This window comes from Chaetodon trifascialis, chromosome 13 (genome assembly GCF_039877785.1).
Source record: "Chaetodon trifascialis isolate fChaTrf1 chromosome 13, fChaTrf1.hap1, whole genome shotgun sequence".
Lineage (NCBI taxonomy): Eukaryota > Metazoa > Chordata > Actinopteri > Chaetodontiformes > Chaetodontidae > Chaetodon > Chaetodon trifascialis.
This window is the reverse complement of record NC_092068.1, coordinates 13,430,131-13,456,784: the sequence shown is the minus strand read 5'-3', so window position 1 is coordinate 13,456,784 and position 26,654 is coordinate 13,430,131. Positions and strand designations below refer to the sequence as shown.

The 26,654-nt window shown below is 40.8% G+C and overlaps 1 protein-coding gene across 1 annotated transcript; it reads left to right on the top strand.

The window, feature by feature from the left end:
* Nucleotides 1–2,716: 2,716 nt before the first annotated feature.
* hcrtr2 (hypocretin (orexin) receptor 2) lies at nucleotides 2,717–25,126 on the top strand. Its single transcript, XM_070978146.1, has 7 exons — nucleotides 2,717–2,933; nucleotides 15,253–15,431; nucleotides 19,424–19,667; nucleotides 23,554–23,669; nucleotides 23,783–24,003; nucleotides 24,261–24,382; nucleotides 24,655–25,126. Exons 1-7 carry the CDS (start codon nucleotides 2,717–2,719, stop codon nucleotides 24,822–24,824), a joined length of 1,269 nt encoding a protein of 422 aa, XP_070834247.1. The 3' UTR covers nucleotides 24,825–25,126.
* The last annotated feature ends 1,528 nt before the right edge of the window (nucleotides 25,127–26,654 follow it).

The following is a 26,654-nucleotide window of genomic DNA, read 5'->3' as shown; positions in this document are numbered from 1 at the left end:
TAGCATCAATGCCTTAGTCTTGCAGGAACTGCTGACACCCTCCAGCCACATGAGGTCTAGCATTGTCTTGCATTAGGAGGAACCCAGGGCCAACCGCACCAGCATATGGTCTCACAAGGGGTCTGAGGATCTCATCTCAGTACCTAATGGCAGTCAGGCTACCTCTGGCGAGCACATGGAGGGCTGTGCAGGCCCCCCATAGAAATGCCACCCCACACCATTACTGACCCACTGCCAAACCGGTCATGCTGGAGGATGTTGCAGGCAGCAGAACGTTCTCCACGGCGTCTCCAGACTGTCACGTCTGTCACATGTGCTCAGTGTGAACCTGCTTTCATCTGTGAAGAGCACAGGGCGCCAGTGGCGAATTTGCCAATCTTGGTGTTCTCTGGCAAATGCCAAACGTCCTGCATGCTGTTGAGCTGTGAGCACAACCCCCACCTGTGGACGTCGGGCCCTCATACCACCCTCATGGACTCTGTTGCTGACCGTTTGAGCAGACACATGCACATTTGTGGCCTGTGGAGGTCATTTTGCAGGGCTCTGGCAGTGCTCCTCCTGTTCCTCCTTGCGCAAACGCGGAGGTAGTGGTCCTGCTGCTGGGTTGTTGCCCTCCTATGGCCTCCTCCACGTCTCCTGATGTACTGGCCTGTCTCCTGGTAGCGCCTCCATGCTCTGGACACTACGCTGACAGACACAGCAAACCTTCTTGCCACAGCTCGCATTGATCCATCCTGGATGAGCTGCACTACCTGAGCCACTTGTGTGGGTTGTAGACTCCGTCTCATGCTACCACCAGAGTGAAAGCACCGCCAGCATTCAAAAGTGACCAAAACATCAGCCAGAAAGCATAGGAACTGAGAAGTGGTCTGTGGTCACCACCTGCAGAACCACTCCTTTATTGGGGGTGTCTTGCTAATTGCCTATAATTTCCACCTGTTGTCTATTCCATTTGCACAACAGCATGTGAAATTGATTGTCAATCAGTGTTGCTTCCTAAATGGACAGTTTGATTTCACAGAAGTGTGATTGACTTGGAGTTACATTGTGTTGTTTAAGTGTTCCCTTTATTTTTTTGAGCAGTGTATATCTATAAATCACTTTTCTGTGAAAATATATATTTATAAATCATGTTGTTGAACGGGCTTGTGTCTCCCAACACTTTCTCACCAGATAAAGGGATTCTGCTTTACCAACGACCTGTCAGAGTACATTTCCACCGTAAAATTACAACAATATTCACAGGATATATTTCCTATATATAATTAATATTGTTAAATATCATTTAGATTAAAATTTAGGCAAAAGGAGGCATTGGAAATATGGTTGGTAGCTCATCTGATGGCACTGTGGGTTACGTCAGACGAAAAATGCTGGAAACCAATGCTGTGATATAAAAGCATGCTCAACAAAACATGACACCAGGCATGAATAAAGAACTTTTTCCCTTCAGATTTGTGATTTGACCCATTTTGACCTCTCCATTTGAGTCTCAGCAGCTATTTGTGGACCTTTGTCTTGTTTGTCTCACTGCAGGCTTCCATCACTTTCATCATCCCAGGCCTCTTTTCTCCCTGGAAACCATATTGTTATCGATAACATCATGGCTTGCTCAGAATTGCTGCCACTCCATCAACACAGAGTCATTTTATTGTCTGTACCAGCTCTATGGAAAGTGTCCTGAGACAACTTCTGTTGTGATTTGCCGCAATATAAATAAAATTGAACTAAACTAAATTGAATCAACACACCCAGACAATCAGTTCCTGAGATGCAGTAGGGTGTACTTTGCACCTATGGCACTGCAGAAGTATCCTTCAGCATGTGACACTGAAAGCACCAAATTGGGAATAATGACTCTTATATAGGAATGGAACAACAACAACAACAACAACAACAACAACAACAACAACAACAACAACAACAACAGTAGTTTACCTCATTTAGTATAATAATTTAAGCGCATATTTTGGCGCACATTATCAAGCAAATGAACCATCTTACTTTAATAAAATGCACTGTTGTGTTGATAGCTCATGCAATTTGATCATGCAGGTTAATGAGATGTGTGAAATAGTCTCAAATCCTCCTCAGATTATTTATGCATCCATTTCTTGTTCAGAGACTCCTCATGGAGTGCATTCAAAGTAAACTTCCAGCTGCAGCCGACTCCATTCATTCACACCTCCATGTCCATGCCTGACATTGGCATGGAAATCTTGTCATAATTTGACCTTTAATCTAATATCAACATTCTAAAAACCCATTCTAAAAAGGGAATATTTGTAGTAGGAGATATAGAAGCTGACATTATAATATACACCATAAATTCAGCATTATAAAGGAGTCCATTTTAATGTTCATATCAGAAAGGCTGGGTTGGTTTGAGTGAAATGGACACACACAAGGACCAGGACAACGATTCTTCTCTCAGGCTCGCCCTCCACTCCTCACCCCCACCCTCTTTTTTTCCTTAGAGGGGATTGTCAAGCAGCTCCTTGCTTGCTGCAATAATCTGTGCAACTGGTCTATGACCCAGCTGTGGTCGCGCATGTGGGCAGAGGAGAAATCAGCGTCACGGTGGCAGGATCTGTGCAGCGCGTTATTAGCGCACCACAGTGCCGCGTCCTCATCGGCAGTCTGTTCCACAACCTGCGGTCACTGCAGACACACGGTTAAGAGCAGGAATAAAGCAGACACGGAAACACCTGGAAGGATGTCCGGGATCACTGCGAATTTGGACTGCGAGGACTGTTTGTCTTCTGCACATGTGGCCAACAGCACGGAGTTACATCTGCGTCCCGCTGTGGATGAGGACGACGAACTTCTGAGATACATCTGGAGAGAGTACTTACACCCCAAGCAGTATGAATGGGTTCTCATTGTGGCTTACATTATTGTGTTCTTCGTCTCCCTCATTGGAAACTCGCTAGGTAAGTTGTGCCTTTGATTTAAGTCTCTTACCATTCGTGCGCAAACAGTCCGGCAGAGATCATATAGAGGCGCACTTTGAGCAACTTTCTTTTTCTTTTTTTTGTTATGGCAGAATGTGACTGAGCTCTTTGCCGCAAAGAAAAAGACAATCAAGCGTCACACTGATGAAAAACCTAAAAGAGTCCAGTTTTTCTTTTGATGTTCGGTGGAGTCGCTGATGGAGAGGGATGAGGGGGGTTAAGTCCCACTGCGCGTCTCAGTGTAGCAAAGTGCAGCTATGAAAGATCACAATTAGACACCCACAGATGTGTTTGAAGAGACAGATTGCACAGATTAGATTACTTATTTCGCACTGCGGGTGTACTGGGAGGAGAGGAAGAGCTTGTTGCATACACAGATTGATATCACAATACTGTCATTTTGGGACGTTTTTACTAAGTTTTATCTGATTTGTTCTCCATCATTTTCCTTTACTGTTCAGCTGCTGTTCATCCTAAATGTATTTGAAAAAACCACTGACTCAGAATATAGGAAACCATTTAGGGAACCATTTAACTTAAGGTGGACTCAAAGTGTCCATGCAGCTGCTTCTCTTCATTGCCACTGTTTTGTTGATGTACTGCTGTTTAATATTCCATTAGTGGTGCCTGCAAAAGCCCTAACCTTGCAGTTATTACAATGGTTTTATTTATAAGGTTGGCACTGTGCTCTGACCAGCTGGTGTGCTATCCTAAATATCTATGTCCATGTATGAAGAAGAGAGGGTCACACTCAGAAATGGATAGTTTAATTAGGTCTTTCAACATTTATGGCAATTTTTGGCAATCTGGCCATCATCAGTGTGCACAAATGCAGGGATGCACCCTCTCCTTAAAGCTGCCAGGTACGCAAACGGGCAGATGGAATCACCAATCACAGCGATATCACCGACAATGGAACCACATAGACCTGATAGGTGAGCTTGACCATCAATCACTCCACCTTAAAGTGAGACATTGGCATGCATTAAGACTCATTACCAAATTCATCTGAAGCTTATCAGTTCAACATTTTGAATAACAAACTTAAAAAAATACATAAAATGCACAAAACAACTATGGTGGTCCACCATGAAGACTGTCAGTGAATATTACCAAGCTGGTAAGATACGGAGGGGTGACCACAGATGAGCAACCTCTGCTGAAACGCTATCTGATGAATCTAGAGATTCATATAAAACCAGATCATGAAAACCTGATGCAAGAGATCTAAACTCAGGTTAACAAATTTAAGATTTACCTACAGGACATGAAAATCATCAAATTCAGCAGAGACACTCTAGAAAAGACGGGAAAAAGGGATCCTGACTGCGATCTGACAGAAGACATCTGGTGACTGGACAGATAGTGAGCCATCCCGTGACTCTGCCCAGGCCTGACGTGTTTTTTTTAGATCAGCACACCTGAAGAAACACGCCTCCAACCACAGTCAGATCCTCAGATTGGATACAAGAAAGAAGCACGCCAGATGCCACAACCACAGGAGCAGGAGGGGCAAGAGAAAGGGGCAGGCGTGGCAAGTGGTGGAGCTCCTTTCTGAAAATTTAGTATTCAACCTATCCATTAAGGAATTTACCAGCATCCAAATCCAGGTATTATCAATCAAACAGCACTTTTTGTTCTACAGCAAATAATAATTTGCATCCAGATGTCCTGCAGTATTGCTCCTGCAGTGTGACACATGAAAACCTAATTAAACTCTGTGTTAAGCTTAAGTCAGTGCTGTGTTGTTGTAGTATCTAGTCAATATGCAACAGTATGCCAATAAAGCAACATTTCCCTTAACTGAATGCCTATCTTGACTATTCAATCAGCTTTTAAACAGGGAAATCCATTTAAAGATTCCAATTTTGCAAAGGAAATTTGGGGTGAAACTTTGCTGCCCAAACAAGACAAAAAGTGAAATATTTAATGATTTTACATATTTAAATACAATTTTCTCATTCTGAATGCTACAGCTAAGAGTTAGAAAAGACCGAGACAGATATGCGCATATGTTGAATGTTGCAAATGACCGTCAGGCCACACAGCTCAGTCCAGCACGTCTGTCCGTCTGATGAACAGATGGAAAATCATGTAGGCATGCACATGCTGTGATTGCACTAATGAGCCGCTGCTATGGATCACTCCAGTATTTCCGATTGTTGAGCAGCTGCACATCATTTCAGGGCACTACAGCAGTAATACAGCAGGCCTGTGCTTCATGCTAATACTAGACAGCGAGAAAATCACGAACAGGCAGCGAACCAGATTAAGACAACCAAGACATGGTTACTACTGTGACCTATCAGGCCTGTGTGGTCTCATGATGGTTGGTTCAACTGTTGCTTCAGCTGCATGAAATCATTTCTAGTGTTTGAGTGAAATTTGCCTTTGTTTGTCTAACAATTCCAAGGAATATTGATGGGAGCATGTTTCATGAGGGCAGGCATTCGTTTTAGAGCCTGCGCTGACAGGTACTCATTATAATTGTCTCCTTTAGATGAGGAAGCACAGTGGAAACCATGGCAGAGGCAACATGCAAGGCTTTTAGAATCATCTTAGCTTCTCCTTCGTTGTGCTTTTGTGCCACAGAACCTGTTTTCTATTTATGTTCCCAGCAGCTTCGCCTGTTGTTAACAGCAGTGCAGGCACTGAGAGGAAAAAACACTAGAGCCTAACTGAACACAGCAATGTATTTTTAAAAAAGGAAAAGTAATCCAGAGTTTATTGTAAAGACATGGAAGTATGTGTTAATCTTATGAGGTCCTGTGGTGTGTGGGAGTCCCCCTCTTCTCCAGATGGATATATGTGTGTGTGTGTGTGTGTGTGTGTGTGTGTGTGTGTGTGTGTGTGTGTGTGTGTGTGTGTGTGTGTGTGTGTGTAGCTTTTAATAAACTACAAAATATTCCTCCATCGTTAAAGCAACTATCATCGATATTTTTATGTCTATAATGGGTCAAATGACTATTTGTATGTGAAAGCAGTCAGACCCAGAGAGAACTGACTGCAGTTCCCTGCAGCTCTGTTGAGCATTTTCGCATCATTCAGCTCATTGTTTTGGTTTTACAGCCTACACATTTACTGTCCTGGTTCACTCTCATCAGTGCTGTTTCCACAAAGTTAGGGACTGGCTGTTGAACACAATGGAGCATTTAGCAGTTGAACAGCCAGATATTCTCCTCAGAGCTATAAGGAGAGTCAATAGTGGACTTATATGCATCAAGTAGCCAGAAACTCACTGTTTCATAACACCGGATACATCTCTAGGATACATCAATGTTGTGTACACTGCTTGTTTTTGCTGCCCCCAAATGGCCAAAAAAATCAGCTAACTTAGGTTTAATAACGACAACCCGATCACCTGCAGTGTATGTTAAGGTTCTGGTAGGGGGGCACCAGAGGTGGCCAATCAGATGCCAGTGGGGGTAGCAAAACTGGCCACCTCCGGTGATCCCCTACCACATTCTTAGCATGATACTGTATTTAAAGGTTTGTTTATTTATGTATTTATCTTCTTATGTTTAAGGTGCTGTTTGCCCCTAAAAGGCCTTTCACTGCAGGCTGATCACCACCTGCTGCACTTTAGAGAAGAGTGACATCACCTAGTTCAGCCAGCAGGACATGTGGCATCAGATGCTTGGGTTTGGCTTTGCTTTGGGTTTACCACTAAATTGCATTCATTTAATCATGACCACAATAACGGGGAGATCAAAGAGGGATTATGTCTTTGACATAGGTGTGCATAATGCTGCTGTGGCAGCCAACCACAGACCACAGAACATATACAAGAGTCTTGAGCTGATCGAGAGTCTTGTTTTGTGATGAGTTCATGACTTAAACTGTAGACCTCGGTTCATTCTTCTTCTGTGTGCCGACACCTCAGATCCGGCTTTCTCAGAGAGGATTTCATCTTGTGTTGTAATCAAACAGCGTTTTAAAAATAATAACTAATAATGACTAATTCCCAAGTGATCCACCATCAGATCTGTGTGGAGTGAACCAGAAACTATATGTTCCTCAAATTAAGACATGAAAGCAACATGAATATCACATTTCTGTCATGTTTTCTGGGCTGTTTTTCCACATTTGAGGTGTGATGGTTTCATTGGTGTTCATTTCATTATTTTCTTGCACCTTGTTCCTCTACAATGGTTTAATGACATCCAACTGGAAATTACTGCCACCAGCTGTTTATCTCATTGAACCATGTCCCAATATAACAGTAGTGGATGGAAATGTGCATTCAATTGAATTTTTTTAGCCAATTTTCTCAAAATTCTGTTTCAGTTTGCAACTTTAGAGAAATATCTGGATTCCTGAGTGGAAATTAGCTTATAACAACAACAACAACAATAATAATTATTCTAATAACAATAAGTGTGGTAAAAGAAATTAGCACAAAGGCAAAACAGAAGAAATCAATAAAATGTCAAATTAAAACTGATAGGGTCTGTGAAAGAAATGACCCACCAACAATTGTGTTCTTATGAATATTATTATGAAAACTATTGTAATAAATATATGAAATACTGCACTGGTCTGACTGAGATGCCTGTTCAGGTGAAGAGCTCCAAATTCTATGCACCAGTTTGATATAGAGACTCTTTACCTAAATAAAAAGTGTGAAAGTGAATATATCACAAACAAAAACCCCAAAACAAATACATAGAAGCAAACACTCAAAAGCACCATAATAAAAAAACAAAAACAAACAAACCAACTTTCAAGCCTTGACTACAAATGGTGACCTTGTAAGAGCCAGAAAGAAGGAAGGGAAAAGATTGAACATTACTTCACTCAACACGTGATATTTCAAACACAGCTGCCACAAGAAATGAAACATTTCACTGTAGTACTACTGTTTCTGCTGCTCAGGACAATATGGTACTGGATGACACTGCAGTATTGTTGGAACGCTGCAAGAATACAAATGCAACAAACGAAACGTGCATCTACTGCATTTGACCAAAATGTTGCATGAATACATTTTTATTGCTCAAATTCCTTTTAAATCAAAAGGCAGATCACTACATGTTACGTATGTGATACTGTCATATGACTCTACAGAGATGCAGTGACGGCTGTAGCAGTCAACACTGAACCAATGTTAGAAATTAGAAAGAATTTCAGCTCAATTCATATGCAAAAGTACATTTCAATCATGTCTCACACTGCCAACTAGCCACATGCTGTTTGGTAGCAGCTCTATTTTACAGGGTTTGTGTGATAATGATTATATTTCCAACATAATAAATGTCACAGCATGCGCTTGAAAGCACCTGTCACTTACATGTGATGCAGTAGTTTTGTCCATTATGCTGTATAAAAAGTGCTCCACTTTCCTTCACAGTTGACTGGTGTGTTGATCCAGAAGCCTGAACAAGACTTCATTGCTCTGCTGCATTAGTTACCATGAATGGAGACCAGTTTTAACCTGAGCCACCTTACTGAGAACAAAAACGCTCCCATTGTTAGCGTGTAGCTAGAGTGAACTCTGCTTTGTGTCTTAGTCTTATGGCTAATTTGTCAGCAAACACTTTCCTTCGCAAACATCCAACAGAACAATTGGATTATGCTTTTATCCACCTGCTGTCTGTTATCCGTTATTATCTGTTATTATGTTTTTTTGGCAGACACTGAATGGTTCTTAGAAGAGTGTCTTGCTGCAGCTTCGCCTGCTACAGCTGAAGCAAATAATGTGTAACATTTAAAAAATATAGATAAAGATAAACATCTTACCTTTTCTCTCTCTTTCTCTTTCTTTTTTTGTATACAGAAACAACACCATAACATTCAGAAACACAATACTTGGACTATACATTATTAAGGGACATTATTTTAAGCTTAAATGCCAAGTTTAGTCATTAATATATATTTATTTAAAAAAAAGTACATGAAATCAAAAATTGGTGGGGTGTGACAGCTAGTGAAGACTTCAGTAATGTGTTATTCAGACATCTGAGGCATCATCCAATCAAAAGCAACCGATTCCTTAAACTGTCAGTCCTTTGTAGATGTGGGTATTATTCTTATTTATTTATACATACTGGACAAAGAGAAATAGAGTGTTTCAGCCATCAGTAGTGTTTATGCTAATTCAGTCTAATGTAAAGTTTTGTAATTTGAAAAAAATTCAAATTAACACAGTAAATTCATGTTTACACTTTCTTTGATTTCGTTTGCTACAGCTGACTGCTAGCAAATGTAGTCATTATTAGATATCTTACACTTTAATGGTGCAACCAGATTTAATAAATACATTTGAAACTAGTCAGTAGCTACTAAGAACTAAGACCTTGCACAGATAATTAGAGATGGATAAATAAATAATTGTGTAACCTCTGTTCCTCAGTGAAATCAGCTGTACAAGCAACCCTGCCATGTTTGATCTCATGTAATGTGATCATCAACAGCACTTAATGGATAGATGGATAGAGCACTTTATTGATCCATGAAAAGAAATTGCAGTGTCGCAGCAGCAATATGCATGTCACAAAACACGTTATTGACATGAGGTAGGTAAGAAAACTATTTTAAAACTATACACAGATGTGCATAATGTTCTAAGTGAAAAAAAAAAAAAAAACGCAAACCAAAAAACAGAGGATAGAGCTCTCACATTGCAAATTAAAGTTTTAAGGGAGTCACTGTACAGCCTTATTGCAGTGGGTAGGGATGACTGTCAGTGGAGTCGAAGAAGCCTCCGACTGAAAACACTGTCTGATTAGTAGGTCCTGCAGGGGATGTGAAGTGTTGTCCATTATGTTGAGCAGTTTGTGCAACATCCCTCCGTCAACAACCAACCCTAGGGGCTCCAGAGCAGTCCCCAGCACAGAGCCAACCGCCTTCATCAGCTTATTCAGTCTCTTAGTATCACTGGCTGCGATGCTGCTGTGCCGTTAAAGGACCTAAGGTTCCTCAAGAAACAGTCTGCTCTGTCCCTTCCTGTGGACAGCCTCGGTGTTCCACTTCCAGTCCAGCCTGTTGTCAAGGTGAACTCCATTTAGAAGGAAGTGGTTATTCCCACAGCACGCCACAAAGCTGTCTACCACATCCCTTGTACTCAGTCTCCGCTCCACCACTGACACCACCCCACAACTGCCATCAGAGACCTTCTGCAGATGACAGGGCTGTGAATTGTACTGGAAGTTTGAGGTGTGCAGTGTAAAGAGGAAAGGTGAGAGGACAGTCCCCTGTGGTGCTCCTGTGCTGCTGACCACCTGCTCAAACACATCCCCTCACAAACTGAGGTCTGTCTGTCAGACAGGAGGCTGTAGAGGTATCTCGTCAAACTCCTCTCACACCAGCATAGGCTCACTGAAGCAGGTAGACGATTGCATTTTTAATTGAAAATGATTCCTAAATGTATCTAAATCAGCATATTATCTGTTATCCAAACCCTCGTTAGGTGCACCAGATAGCAAGAGTGGAAGATTTTTAATCCCGATGAAATGAATTTCTTCCTTCTCAGATGTGGACAAATGCTTCGGAAAATACTGGAGAAACATTGTTAGTCATAAACTGGAGCCTTTGATGCTGCTCCTGTAAAAGATTTTTGGTGTGTGCGCTCTCTCCAGTCTGCTTGTCATGGACCTGAAATGAAATTGCTTTACGATTGTAATTTTCCTCAGTGGTTTGGCATGATTTGAAATAGAAAGCCAGGGCAGGACTTAACATCGAGAGGGACTTGATTAAAGAGGTCAACAATAAGCCGGACAATTGAGAATCAGTCAAGTCCCCCATCATCCATCATGCTATGGCCGAGGCAGAGGACAAAAAAGACAAGGCGTGTTCTTATTGCAATGGCAATGGTTGCTTGAAGGTTAAAGGAAGAGAGAACAGTATTTTTCTTGTGAGTACTGTGTAAGATGTCTTCTCATTAATCAATGAGATATAAAAATGGGAAGTGGAAGAGACAAAAGGTGACAAGATTCTTTCTGCTGGGCTGTGTTAACTACTGAAGCAAACAATTTCCTGAATAAAACATACTCTTTTTTTAATTACATTGGCAGTAATGGGATTCCATACCTTGCCTTTCTCATGACAGACATTTAAACTTGCTATAGCAGGTAAAACACAGTCCAGCCGTACCAGGAAGCCAACAATACCAGTGGACAGTAGAACACCTAAATAAAATAAAACAAAGTCTAAATACGTTTGCTATATTGACTATGCGTCTTGATTTCACTGACACATTACAATGAAAGTCCAAGCAGGAATTTTTCTACTTTCCATTCCAATGTTTTTACACCATATGTACATAAGAGTCCGACTCTTTAGTTGTTTCATGGTTGTAATAGTGTAAGTGAGCTTCCAAATATGTGTACACAAACTTAGTCTCAAGGGAAACCACATGAATCACAACTCAAAAACAAAGAAAGAACAACAAACAGAGCAATTCACCAACTAGGACGTCTCTTTATTCTTAGTTCTCATCGAATGGAGAGTATGGGTGGCTGCGCTGCCTTCGCCTGCATTAATGTGGATCAACCCCTCATCCAGGGATTTATTGTAACATGCCACTCTTTCATGTGTGGTTTTGAAAAATGAGACGTGATTTATCTGTGGTTTCGGTGACAGCGCCTGCAGCAGCGTGGGGAGGTGTGAGAGCGACGCTAGGGAGGAGAAGTGCTTACTCATGCCTTTCTGCCAGCACACAAAAAAAGGCGTGCATCCAACCTCAGTAGCTTTCTCTAAGTGGTGACGTACAAAAGCATTCATTCAAACAAATATGGCATTGTTAATAATACTCTGATTGAATTATGGTATTGTTGCCACTTCTCTGAAATCAGAATCTGTTCTACACAAGTCAGCATAAATACAGAATGAGTGATGTAATCAATAACTTTATATAAATGATGTGGGTGGTTATATATTGAGAGTTCCAATCAAATATGCACAAAGAGATTACTTCACACGACTATCCTGTCTTTGATGTTGTTGATGTTGTCACAGTCTTTTCATCATGCTTATATAATCCACTGCAGGTCTCACATCTGCAGTTTAAATCTGCACTTAAATCTTAATACAGCAGTCACTGAAGTCAAACTTTCAGGTTTTTCATTTTCATTGGTTCATTGTGTTTGATGACCTTGTTTAAAGCTACAGCCAGACCAGATGTTGTTCCTCATTCATTTCAAGAGCCAGATGAATTTAATTTTATATGGATAGCACATTCACCCACTTTGGTCACCTGTATGCTGTACAGCATTTCTGCATGTCCAGGTGGGAAAAGCACTGATGAGTTAATAAAATTAATGAAGGTTGAATTCCATTAAGCTGCTTCAGTTTCAGGGCCACTGTTAAAGCTGTGCTAAACACAAGATCCACATCACTCCCCCTCCCTCTACGCTGCACTCGTGCCCTGCCTCCAAGCCCCTCCTCCCTGCAGCGTCTGCGTGGCTGCCGTGACAACCAGTAATGTTAGCCTTAGCATTGCAAACAAGCTAACTCTGCCCAGCCGCTACATCACAGTCGCTAACATACCGTACGCGCTGCGGAGTGTTAATGTAACAATCACCATATTAGCTTTATGGTTATTTGTTGTCTTAGCCGTATATGCTGTTGTTGGCAGGGGCGATATGGGCAGTTTCTGCGGGTGGCTGTTGCTCCACCAGACAGTCCCTCAGACACTCCTCTGGCTCTGATTGGCTGTTTTGTGTCAGGCGCGGTGGATTCTTACAAATCGCAGTAGGAGCAGTAGGTGGGACCAATGGAGGCGTTTTTTTCACAGATTACATGTTTCACATACTGCTGTCTGGGCATAGGGACAGTTTTAGCAAATATAACAAAAAATTACTTTATACAAGTTACCTACTGCAGCTTTAATGCTATTATTAACACTTCTGAAAGGAGGAAGCAGATTGGGTGCAGTGAACGCAACGACAGTGAATGCAGTTAATGACAATAATGAGTTAAGCCGCACAATTTAGAACTTGTAGAATGCTAATGTTAGCCTCCGAGCCATGCTAGCCCCAGAGGTTCATACTTACATCTCTGCATGGGTCATAATAACCTGCTTGAACAGACGACCTATACGGCTGTTTGCCTGGTGAGGGCGGGTTGCTCTTCCCACACACTGTGCAGCAGTGACGTACGGTGGCACTGTGGTACCATGCTACATCACTGCTGGGTGTGGACACAAGTACAACAGAGCACATGTGACCATCACAGCTGGGCTCAACAGACTTACACCTCTCAGCCCATGGAGGCCAGTGCAACATGTCTTTCCTCCTTCAAAAATTCAGTGTGGACTTTAAAAGCTCGATTATCAGCAGTTTCCTGCTCTCTATAGAAGTAGAGTACTACACAAGAAGCAATGCATCACACACAGCGCAGGCCCCGAGAGCAGCAGTACTGGGTATTCAGAGTGCTATCAGGGGGAGTGTGGGATATTGTCTGAAGCATATATTATGCAGCATATAGTTACAGGGGTTGTAGAGAGATATTCAACTGAAGGGCAGAAAGCATTTTTCCTCCAAGAAGACATGTCTCTGTCTCTACAGGTGGTGCAGTGATTTTCCACTCTGCCTACCTGTGGTTCTCTGTCCTGCAGCCACCTGAGCTACAGCCTCTCAGGAGCTGTTCCCTCAGTGAACAACTCTCTGCAGCAAAACCACCCGAAACACGTTTGTTTTTGATTAAAACTTGAGTTGCAGTAGAAAATTTAATGGCTTGGACTATAAATGGAAGCGGTTCAGAGGGTTTTACAGCAAATATTTACTTTCCACAGTGATGTTAGTGTACAACCTGATTATACTGCTTCCTGCAAATATATTGTTCATGGTGGAAAATGCATTCCTCCTCAAAAGCATGCATGTGTTTCCGTGTTGACCTTTCCCACGTACAGGTATTAATTACTCAGGACTTTCAGAAGCAACAGCTGTATCCCAGCTGCGCACTACATTTACTGAAATGATACGCTCTGTGCTAATCCTCACAATATTAAAAGACACTGCCCATTTTATCTGTGTGAAGTAAACAAAGAGATGGCAAAATGCTATTAGAAACAACATTTTATTTTTATTTTTCTATCCATCCTTCAGCTACTTTTGAAAGAGGAGTCCAGTTAACTTTGATCTTACTTTATTCACCATGTTTGTCAAATTGCTGATCATGAACACAGTGCAGGATTACTAACAGCATGATGTATTTACAAAGAAAGTAGATTACGTGATCTTGCTGAACTAATCACTTAAGCTTCTGATTGTCAGATGTGTTCCAATTGTAGTCATATTGGTTATTAACCATTAACTATATTAGCTTTAAAGGGCCCAAAACTCAAGTTGCTAACTGTAAACTGTATTGGTGACTCTAAATTTCCCCTAGGTGTGAGTGTGAGTGTGAATGGTTGTGTGTATGTGCCCTGCGATCGGCTGGCAACTGGTCCAGGGTGTACCCCGCCTCCCGCCCATTGACAGCTGAGATAGGCTCCAGCCCCCCCCCGTGACCCCGAAAGGGATAAGTGGCATAGAAATCGGATGGATGGATGGATGGATGATAAAAAGCAAGCACACAGTGCTTGAACTGTCTTGCGCCTCCTTAGAGTTGACTGACGTTAAATCTGGTGAATAAGCTGCTTTTGTTTTGCTGACCTCTGCTCTGAAATGTTTTCAAATTGACTATTAAACCATTATGCATATCTGCAAATTCAGAATAAATGCAATTGCCTTGAGATTTGTGAGACAAAATAATGCTGCCTTTTGCTCATTATCAATTAGTAATGGCTTCCTTCCCACAGCTTTTACCTGCATATGGCAAGAGATTTGCCTTACTAAAGATTTCTCATTAGCTCCACTCTTTATTAGTGCTTTTATATTTTATGTGACTCAATAATTGTTAAAAATGGGTTCAGGTTGAACCAAGCAAGGATGTGACTTGGCAGGTTGGCTGTCACAGCAGAGTAGTTTGTCATTCATGAAGCAGAGTTCAGTTATCAGGCTGGATAATACAGTATGATGACCGGTGATCAGTGTGCCCACGAGTTTCTTGTCTGTAATCAAAGGGGCTGCTAGAGCTGATGATGATTCACCTTAAAGAATATGAAAAATGCTTCACTGCGACGGTCTCAGCTGGCAACTTCACACATTCAAATTTAATCATGTGTAATATCAGAGTGATGAATATTTTGCCAACAGCAACAACACTGACAGGTCTGAAATTGATTTCTAATTCTAACTCTGTGATTGACAGCGTGCCCTGAAGACAGTGGTGATTCACCTTAAATACCCTGCACTAATGTGATACACGCTTGCCTTCACCCTGTTGATCAGCGTCTTTGATTGTGCGTCATTTTCAGTTTGTTTTGCAGTGTGGAAAAACCGCCACATGCGCACCGTGACCAACTATTTCATAGTGAATCTGTCCTTCGCTGATGTGTTGGTCACCATCATCTGCCTGCCTGCGAGTCTTGTGGTAGACATCACAGAGACGTGGTTCTTTGGAAAGACTCTTTGCAAAGTTGTGCCTTATTTACAGGTAAGAGATCAACATTGACATTTCATTTTTGAACAGGATATTAAAAGCCTTAATACGAGGCTTAAAAATGATTTATGAATACAATCCAAGATCTGTGTTCCCATAATTATTCCATTTTTCTTTCCCTGTATATATGTGAGCAAAACATCATTTTTCATATCCCATGAGATGTGCACTATGAGACCTTTCATGTCATCACCATACTGCCTTACTGCCTTGGGCAAGTCTTTCCCTTTCTCCATTTTTATAATTCCACGGCAGCATCATCCTCATTACACATCTGTTAAAAGAAAATCATACATTTTATATCACACTGTAGGTCACAGTGATGAAGTCAACCCAAATCCTATACTATCCTGCACAAATCCTTGATCCTACACACTGAAAATATCCATCTGTATTCTATACACACACTGTATCTATCAAAGTGAAGTTCAACTCCACCACAGTGGCGGAAGAATGTAAAAATACACCATTCCAATCAGAAGTCATGCATTCAAAATCCTACTTAAGAATTATAATTTGATCTAATGTCATTTAACTTAATCTTATTGAAGTGTATTTTATAATAATACAATATACAGTACAAGTACCTCAAAACTGTACTTCAGTATTTGAGTGAACGAATTACTTTGCACCGATGCTCCACCGTATCACAACGTGTGTTTCTGAATAACTAACATGTATAGTAGTAAATGGATGGATGGATGGATGGATGGATGGAAGGGATTACACTGACTGATTTTATTTCAAACATGGACAAACGAGTGTGTTAAGTGGTCTGTTTTGGTGGCTGCTCCGTCTCCTCACACATCACTCCTCACGCTCTGAATTAATGGTCTATTGCAGACCTTCGTGGTCACATTCACCCTGTTTGTTAGTGTGTGCTTTGCTATACTGCTGCTGCTGATGCTGCTATACATGTAGTCCTTATAAAGGTCCCCTGCTGCTGCTTTAATGAACCCAGGAAGATCTTTTTCTCCCAGATTATTTCCCACATGGGAATGACTTCTCCTCCCTGACATTTTGCTCTGTTTTGCAGTCTGTAGTGCCTCAGGAGGAATCATCCCCAGGAGTAGCACAGTATGTTGTAAACCCAGTGACACAATTGCTGAAACACACAGTGAAACTGTCGAGGAAACTGTGTCATGAATGAAATGTGTACAGAAACTGCAGCGGCACAGATTAAATGCTCTATTTGTAGTTTCAGGTAATTAAATATGGTAGCAAACAAGCGGGGCTGGCTCAAAGCAGCACAAGAGAAATCTCTGGGAAGACCTGAATGCAAGCTTTATTCTGCTGCTGCTTCTAATGAATCTCTGTAATACCTTTAATGGATACAGCAGACTGCAACAAAAACAGCAAAATTAAAAGTGCTTTGACCCAAACAAGATATTATGTTTTTTGTCTGGGAATTACATTTGAGAAATTGGAAAAACTTTTAAATGTCATTAAATGTTCACTTTAACAGAAAGTGCCAATTATCTTGTAAAGACAGGAATTCCAGCTTTCAGTTACGGCAACAAGGTGGTGCTCTGCCTGCGTTTGATCAAACATTTGGCCAGGTTTAGAAAGTAACATGAAGCGGGAAAGAAACCAGAGACAAACGTCCTCCACTAATGACATAAGTTCTCCACCTACACAGCTCCCGCATCAGATGGGCATCTTACTATTCTGATGATCTGACTGGGCAGAATGTGCTGGTGTTTTTGTTTTATTATGTCTTTGTAACGACGGGATACTGTATAATAATAAGCTGCCCAATTGTGGCCATTCAAAACTTTTGTTAATATTTTCACCCAAAACACGCTGACCATGGAGACATATGATTAGTCACTGATGCACGCAGTACAGTGCTGTGCAACAAGCTCATTATTTCAATAATAGAGCAGCATTGTCTCACCACAAAGCCCATTTAGTAACTGTTACCCGATCCTAAGCATCAGCAGATGGAGTCATTTTTTTACTTTTTTAACAGCAAAACAATCTCATCAAACAGTCCATAAGTAGCTGTGAAATGACTGAAAGCCCATCAGCAGCTACTGAACGGCCCTTGTGCTGTGATTGTTTTGCCAGCTGCTGTTTCCACAGTCAAGAAGATCTCGCTGTGACTAATGTGAACATTTTCATTCGTTTATTTGTTTTTTTGAATAGGTGCAAATGCATCTTACAATCAACGTTAAATAATTTCCTGTAATAGCCTGGCACTGCAAGAGGACACTGTGCATTTGTTGGGGACTATTTTCAGGTGCAGATTAATACACATTTGGAACATTAGTGAGTATTTACACACAGCGTGATGTACGTGGGACTGACTATCTTCAAATGACCTCTATCTTACTAACTACATTACTAAATATTCTATTACTTATGTCTTTAAATATTTAATATATTTATCAGGCTTATGCATCAAAGGAGTAGTCGGATCAATTACGGGTTTCGTATTGCTGTGGGATCTGTTGACTATAAATCAAATATATAATAACACCAGACTCCTTTAGTGCCTCCTCCCAGTCCACTCCGTATACAGTCTTCCCTGTGGTGTCTATGTTTGCATCACGTCCAGTGTGACAATCCGGACCTGTTTCAAGGCTACCACACCAAGCTAACCGGTCAATGTGCTATTGATTTCCTGTCAGGCAGAGGACAATTATGTGAGGATTTATCTTTTTCTGCCTATAGGGCAATGTCCTTGCCCCTGTAGGCGCCTCTTTAATGAAGAAAATTAGTCCGTTAAGGTGATGTAGTATACCACTGGCATTTTTAAGCTAAACATTTCAAAGTGACAGAGCTGAGCACTTATTTGTCAAATCACCGACATTCCTAGAAACAACCATCTGCAGCACGTAGAAATAGAGACCATCTCCAACACAGGGAGTTTCTCATGCATCACCATGTCACATCTAATGTTGGTCCAATTTCACAGAGCCATAATTGAAATCTTGCTTCTTCTGGTATATCTCAGCCTTCCCCAGAGTCTGCACGAGAGTCAGGCAGGTGTGTAATTCAGATGGAGGTGAGAGTAGACTGCCCTCCATCAAGCAGACCAGGAAGAAGGCGAAGAAACTGTCTTTGACCCCCACCCTGCTGGCCCCGTCAGCCTCACTTACCCTTTAAATCTGCTCTCAGACCCACTCACGTGTCTGACTTTAACCTGCTGGTGGACCACAGTTTGATCACAATCAGGTCATTATCGCCAACTGATGCTTGGGACTAATTCAAAGTGTGCTTGACTTCCACAGAGGTTCAGTGCATTTGCAAAAGCCAGTGCAGCCACTGTACTTCACAAGTGACTGCGATTTTGCCTTTGAAATATAAAACACAGCATTGATAAAGACTGTCATTGTGGTGGTTCATCTCTCACTACACTGTTCACCATGATGCCATCAGTCAAGGCCAGATTAAACATTGCAACACTGATCAATGAGCTTTATCCAATCAGGCTTCTTAATACAACATATCGTCTCTCTGCTGGAACTTATTGTACAGAAAATGTGTGATGATTAATTCAGTGTTTCCATTTAACATTCTCAGAAACAATAATTGCCTTTAATTCTTTGGCATCTCTCTGTTTATCTCTGAATACCTCAGGGCTAAAAGGCAACAGGACTGAGCTCTGCTGCAACTGCCTAACCCTAAACTAGGAAGGCTGTCAGCTGATGACATGTAATGTCTCTGAGATTTAAAGAAAATCAAATTCCTCATTTTATTTATTTATTTATTTTTTTTTTACAATTTTATTACAAATTATTACAAAATCTTACAATTTCACTCATAATAATAAAAAAAATACTGTTCCTCATTAATGTTGTCCATAATCTCCCCAAACCACGCCAATATCAAATTCAGATGAACGTCTCATGTGTCACAGCTGAAACCATGAATAAAATAAGGAGCAATAAGATCTCGTTTCTGATGTCAAAGTGTTGAAAATACCATCCCCTGGATAATTTGTCTTCATCTAACTAGTGTTTCTATTCTTTTTCTTCTAGACCATCTCCGTTTCTGTATCAGTCCTAACACTGAGTTGCATTGCCCAAGACCGTTGGTATGCGATCTGCCACCCTCTGATGTTCAAGAGCACAGCCAAGAGGGCTCGCAAGAGTATTGTTGTCATCTGGGTTGTGTCATGCATCATCATGATCCCTCAGGCTATTGTGATGGAGTGCAGCAGTCTGCTGCCTGAGCTAACAAACAAGACCAGCCTGTTCACAGTGTGTGATGAACACTGGGGAGGTTAGTTTGCACAAATCCCCCTCGAGCACATGAAAACATTATGCCAAGTCACTCGCTCACTTGCTGACAGATGCACATGTTAAACTGACAACCTTTGGTAACATTTGCTATTTCAAAGGGATACGACCCTCAAGAAAGTCAGTATATGTTTAGCTGCTGTTTGATATTGTGAGAGCAGAGCACCGTTCACAGTGTTGATCAGGACCAGAAAAGACGAGACCGTCAGGCTGCCTCTCTGACTAATGTCCTCAAAGCAGAACCTTGCAAAGAGAAAAAGATGAAGTTCAATGAAAAGAACTCCCAAGAACCAAATGCATTGGAACTGCACCGCTTAAAAATATCTCAAAGCAACAGTTGAGCGTTTCTGTTGACTTTTATAATGAGATTTTTTTTTCCTTTTTCAATTTAAATGCTCACCCTTTGCAGGAGCATGCTCGGCTAAAACAAATCAGACACAGCAATGATTTTTAGAACTGTTTAAAAGTGAAAAATATTCTTTGTCGGGTCCATCAGTGATGATACACAACCTCAAGTGTAGATTTCATGAACATTTAGAGTCACCTTGATTAATCTCTCAATAGTTCTGAATGCAAACTCTTTGATTTTTTTAGTCAATATATTTTTAGACATTTCAGACAGTGACAGTACAGTGACACCTGCTGTCAAATTAACTGTCAAGTCAAAACTGAAGTATGTGCTGATAAAAGCATATCATTCCTATCATATACTGACTTGAAGTGTCCTCACTGAGCATTACTCAGCAGAACTGAGCTGCACTGTGTTTAAAATAGATGAACTTCACAGCGCTGAGCCAAATAGACCTAAAATATGTGCTAATTAAACTCTGATTTGGTTCACAGCTTTCTAGAAATGAAGTTACAGTGTAGTTGCATTATTCAGCGGCTGAGAACTGCATCCCCTCCTTTCTTAGAGCAGGTCAGTGTTACGTGTATGAAATCCACACTGTCAAGCCAAAAATACAGGATGTGCTGATAACTGCATTTGATTCTTAATTGTCAAGACAGAAACATAAAAGGTGAATGCATTATTGGGCAGAGCTGATTTTCAAGCTCCTGAGATTTGTGCCTTAGAGGCCCAGCCATTCCTACTTTGACTAGTTTGTTGCCAAAAAATCTGTCTTGCTTCCTTGATTATGTGTTTCCTGTGCCAGACTACCTGTTTCCAACTTTCTGCTGTCTATCTGATTAACATGCCCTCCTGCCTCAGTGCCTCAAACGGCACTGATTTGACTGCCTGACTGTTGCCAGCTGCACTCCTGCTTATTGACTTCTGTATTAGGTAAATGCCTTTAACTCAGCCATCCATGTCACAGTGTCTATATCTGGGTCACACTGCCTGCTACCAGACTTGTGACAGCTGGAGAGAAATGCATTCCCTCTTATCTTTGGTCAGGGAAGCTTCACATGCATCAAATTCTCACTGTCAACATGTTGACATTTTATTTCTAAGTGGCTTTACTGGACTGGCCGAGTGGTGGAGAAGAGAACACACGGAGGTCAGTGATCTTCACCCGCTGTATGTTTTCTACAACTGAACAAACTCTTCCAGCACTTGTTTTTAAAAATGAAGCTCCTCCTGCAGACAAACCAATTCCTAATCAGTTAAGACAATCAAATAATATGTTTACTAGTAATCAGTGTTTTAATTGTCCCAACATAACAATATAGGTTGTGTAAGGTCCTTTAAAAGACTTATTCCCTGAAACAACAGCTCTCACTTCCTGTTTGGCCTATACACTGTTAGTCTAATTCAAACTTCTAGTCTTCTGCCATTTTTATTTATTTTTATTTATTTATTTTTTGTTGTTGTAAAATTCGGGGCTCCAAAACAAGTTTTGCCTGATCAGGGAATGAGTTCTAACTGCCATGTTTTCAGGGCTGTGTAAGGCCATGAGAACAACACCTCAAACATGGCATTTAGATCGTGTGGTGTTTTTGCACAATACTTGCAAAAGCATAATCTGTAAATCCCAATTTCAGCAGTCATTCTGTGCATTCCTCACTTTGGACACACTCTTGTTGATCCTCAAACATGAGACGATTACGTTGCTGCTGTTATTTTTGGGCTGTGTTTGTTTGGTAGGGAAAAGTGGTACCCTGCAGAGATTTATGAGGGCTACCCGGTTTGTGAAAATGCAACCCACTTCAGTGGGTTATGTAGATGTCTAGCACCTCGGATCAAGGACAATGATAGTAGCAATATTACTCACAATCTGAAGTGCTAAAAATATTAGATGCTCTCAATATAAAGACATATAGGCAAAATATATAAATTCCATAAATATGAATATAGTTGGCCATAATTTAGATTCCATGAATATAGATATTTATGTAGAGTAAATTGCCTTTTATATACCATTACAGAAACCTTAACATATTCAATTTCTGTCTTTTTGTTATCGGTTTTTATTGAACTTGGTCCCACTGTGTTTTAAAGCTAATAAGTCCCAGATACATCTCCAGGCATCTATTTGCAAAAAAATATTCAGGTGGAAAAAACACTTCTACTTCAGTGTGTTCAAACTTCTATTGCTCCATGCCAGCAGCACTTACAGTGACTCTGACTGCTGGGGGTACAAGTTCAGAGTATTAGCTTTCAAAAGAGACCACAACCATGAATGTACTTCAAATGGTTCAACAACAGCTATCAATTTGCTTTGGGTATGCCTTGGATAGGCGTTTTAGGCTTGTTTTCACTGGAATGGTGAGGGGTTAAATATTCAATTTTTCATATTCTCTTTATTCCAAACACACTTTGAGTGATTCTATCGATGGAATTGCAATTATTTTCTGTTTTCATGTGTGCTGCGCTGTGCTATGAAAGTACAGAAGGTGCAGCACAGAGTGGTGAAGGCTGGATTTCAGCTGTGGGAAGGGCAAACCTGGAGGAAGCACATGGGTCAGTTCATAGCCCAAGAGCCCCGGTGAGCTTCTTCGGGTGACGACCCTCCACTGTCAATCACATCTACTGAGGCTGAGAGGGGTGTTACACTGGATAAAGTATCATCATTCCAGCTTGTGAGAGCTTGGGGGCGTATCTGATTTCAAGGCCAGGGGAGACAAATTATACACACACACGATAATGTGTACTTCCACTCTCACAATCACCACATCCTTAAGTGTGGACACTGCACATTACAGAACATTGTGTATGACGTGGCCTTTCCCTTACAAAAATGTTGTATCCTCCTAATCTTACTTAATGAGTTTGGATTTAAACCATTCACCTGATCTGAGACGGAAATGCATTTCTTAGCAGGGTAAAAAAAAACACTGCTGAGTACTGTACTGTATCCACCCCTTAACTTTGACACCTAGGAATCAAATGGTTTGAACAGCACATAGTTTGAACTACTTTCTCCTGAAACTGTGAACTTCAGGCATCTAGCGTTCATCTTGGCTGAAATCATGACGGGAAGCAAATTTTGGTGGCTACAAAATGAGTTCTAGCAAGTAATGCCCACCCCATATTTTTCTCAAGACACTTAAAGATCAAATGATGTTCCTTCATTATATTTTGCTTTTTTTTTTTTTTTGGCCTGACAATGAAAATTTCACTTATGTAACAACCTTCCTGACTGAAATAATAGGGGATGCATTTTTCAGCAGCTACAAAATCAGTTCTGCCAAGTGACGCATCCGCCCCTGAACACTCAGTGAAGACACTTTAACAAGTGAATTTGAAACCCAACAGTCTAAATAACATTTGAGGACAACTGTGAAATGTGCTTGACTTTCACAAACACTGAAAGATTCATGTTGGAAACTTTCAGACTAAGTTTCCTAAACCTAATAAGTAAACTGTCTTAGTAAACTTCCAGAGAGTTTTCAATCATATTTTGAAGTTTTTTTAATCCTTTCAACAGCTGAGATCTACCCAAAGGTGTACCACACCTGCTTCTTCATTGTCACATACTTTGCACCATTATGTCTCATGGTCCTGGCATATATCCAGATATGTCACAAGCTGTGGTTTCAACAGGTGTGTATTCCTGCACTGCTTTTTCAAAATTATACATGAGCTCTTCCACAGCCATATTGTCACAGTGAACTGATGTCCCTTTGGCCTGATGTATGTACATATTTAATCAACAGATTCCTGGAAGCACATCAGTGTTGCAGAGGAAGTGGAGGTCCATGCAGTGCTCAGCCCCCACTCCAGGGCTCGGAGAGCCTGTTAGGGTCAGAACCAGCACCGTTTGTGCTGAGATCAAACAGGTCCGCGCCCGGCGTAAGACGGCTCGCATGTTGATGGTGGTCCTCTTTGTTTTCGCCCTGTGCTACCTGCCAATCAGCGTCCTCAATGTCATGAAAAGGTAAACTCTCGAACACTGCTGCCTCAAAGATAGAAAGCTGTTCAAACACAGAGGCTGACAATAGATGCATTTCTGTTTTCACTAGATGCTCACCATGGTAGCCTCATGTTTATTGATGACTAATACAGCATATCCGGGCTTCTGAATTGTTGCCTGTTTCCTGCAGTCCTGATTTAAAATATTATGACTCATTTTACATTTGAAGCAGGTAAAAATGAATGAATCTTAACTGATATCATGTCATACTTTACCTGCAGAGTTTTTGGGACTTTCAAGAAGACAAATGACAGAGAGACAGTGTATGCATGGTTCACCTTCTCACACTGGCTCATATATGCCAACAGTGCAGCAAACCCTATCATCTACAATTTCCTCAGTGGTAAGTTTGTAACGTGCCTCACCACCTATGACCAGTTGTGCGCTCATCTAAAAAAAAAAAAAAAGTTGTATTAATCACAGACATTTCTTACATGAGTCTCAGATGTTAGGCATCATGTACTAAAAAAACAATTAAATATAATGTATTCATAATGAATCGGAGTTGTTCTTAATGCTAATTAGACTTAAAAACGCTGTTTTTGTTGCAAGGCATTGAAAAAGGTTTGACCTGAATGTTTTCTGAGTGGATTTCATGTTTCTGTTTTTGTCCAGGCAAGTTCCGCGAGGAGTTCAAAGCAGCCTTTTCCTGCCACTGTTATGGCCAAAGACAAAACCGAACAACGAGGATACGGACCAGAATGAGCACAGACAGCCGAAAATCCCTGTCAACTCAAGTTAACAACATGGACAATGTGTCACGCATATCAGATCAGGTAGTGTAGTCTTAAGTCAGGCCGGGACACACTCATCATTAAGGTAGACACTCAAATGTTGCCACCTGATCATAAGACAGACCTCTGAATGGAAAGGATGTCTCAAATTATTGTTTTATGTTTCGTTAGCTTCACAACAGAGCTTTAGAAATCTGAAGTCTGTCTTCTGAAGATCTGCTCAACAGAGGGACGTGACAACCACTTGCAGATCAAAGAAACCGACTATTTATTATCGGACACCATTTGAATGTTTAATATAAACTCACACCATATGTGTTTTATGATATATGGCATATATGACCTGGTTTTAATTGCACATTTGTATTGTATTGTAAAGATCCTATTTTGCCTGTATAACTTTGTTTTTGGTTCAGTAGAAAGAATCAGTATTACAGATTATGATTAATTATGTGACTGTTGACAGAATGTGTTAATTACTAGTTATTTATCTGTTCACTTGCTGGTATAATGGGCTTTTACAATGGAGGAGCAGGTGCTATAGAGAACAAGTCTCATCACTGCTCACATTTGTAGACGTCCATCTTAATTCCTCAGTGTAAACGTCCATGAATGCACATCCTTCAAACTAGTGAATATTCAACACAGTTCCTGCATGAAGGCGTCCTGGTGGACCTCATTATGACACCTTTTGCACTCAACGCACATTCAGTTTGTGCTGAATGACATCAGCAATGTGGACTGCCCACTGCCTGGTACATGTAGCACCAAAGCAAAATGTTTTCAACACCATCAATCAAAATGAAGAGCTTTTTGCTCAAGAATCGTTGAAGTAGAGGGTAGAGACGCCATCCAATCATTGAGAGGCAGCAGATTTTCAAAGGTTACTATTTTGAAATGCAATGAAATGCTTCTGTCAGTCAACTTCACTGACAGCTGGAGAGTCCAGGAGACGCTGTCCAGTCGGAAAAATGGTGGATGTCATGAAAACTAAGTATTTTTATAATAAAACTAAAGCTCACTTTGAAATGTGCAAACATGTCCTGAAATGTACTTCATAGGCAAGGCAAGGCAAATTTATTTGTATAGCACAATTCATACACCAGGCAATTCAAAGTGCATTACAGAAGCATAAAAATACAATAAAATCATACATTTCAAAGAAAGAAAGAAAGAGAGTAGAAGAGAATTGAAAAATAAAATACAATTAAAGGAACATTAAAAACAGAAGCCAGTCAAAGACAATAATTTAGCATTTAGAATGATTAAAATCATTGAGCAGATATATTTAAGTAAAAGCTGTAGCAAATAATAATGTTTTCAACCCTGATTTAAATGAGCTGACACTTGGTGCAGAGCTCAGGTGTGCAGGGACAATGTTCCACAGGTGAGGAGCATAATAACTGAAAGCTGCTTCACTTTGTTTGGTTCTCATTCTGGGAACACACAATAGACCTGTCCCTGATGACCTGAGAGGTCTGGATACCTCATATGGGGTTAATAAATCTAGAATATATTTTGGTCCTAGACCATTTAATGCTTTATAGACCAACAGTAAGATTTTAAAGTCTATTCTTTGACTCACAGGAAGCCAATGTAGTAGAGGTGTTTCGAGACAGAAACACAGGATATCTAGACCAAGCTGTACTGCAGCGTGGTTTAATAAGCCAGATTCATCAAATTGAGTTTAATTCAATACATCAATACCATGTCACACAACATAGGAATTATTCAGCATAAATTTTGATAATATAGAATATTTTGGTTCAGATGAGTATTTATCATGAAAGCCTTAAGTATGAAAATCTGCAAGTTTCAGTTTCTCAAATACTTTTACAATCCACAGTGCACATACACGCACGCACGCACGCACGCACGCAC

Coding starts and splice junctions, on each gene's coding strand:
- hcrtr2 (XM_070978146.1), top strand. CDS start 2,717: ATGTCCGGGATCACTGCGAATTTGGACTGCGAGGACTGTTTGTCTTCT. Junction 2,934..15,252: donor CCTCATTGGAAACTCGCTAG/GTAAGTTGTGCC, acceptor CGTCATTTTCAG/TTTGTTTTGCAGTGTGGAAA. Junction 24,383..24,654: donor CATCTACAATTTCCTCAGTG/GTAAGTTTGTAA, acceptor GTTTTTGTCCAG/GCAAGTTCCGCGAGGAGTTC.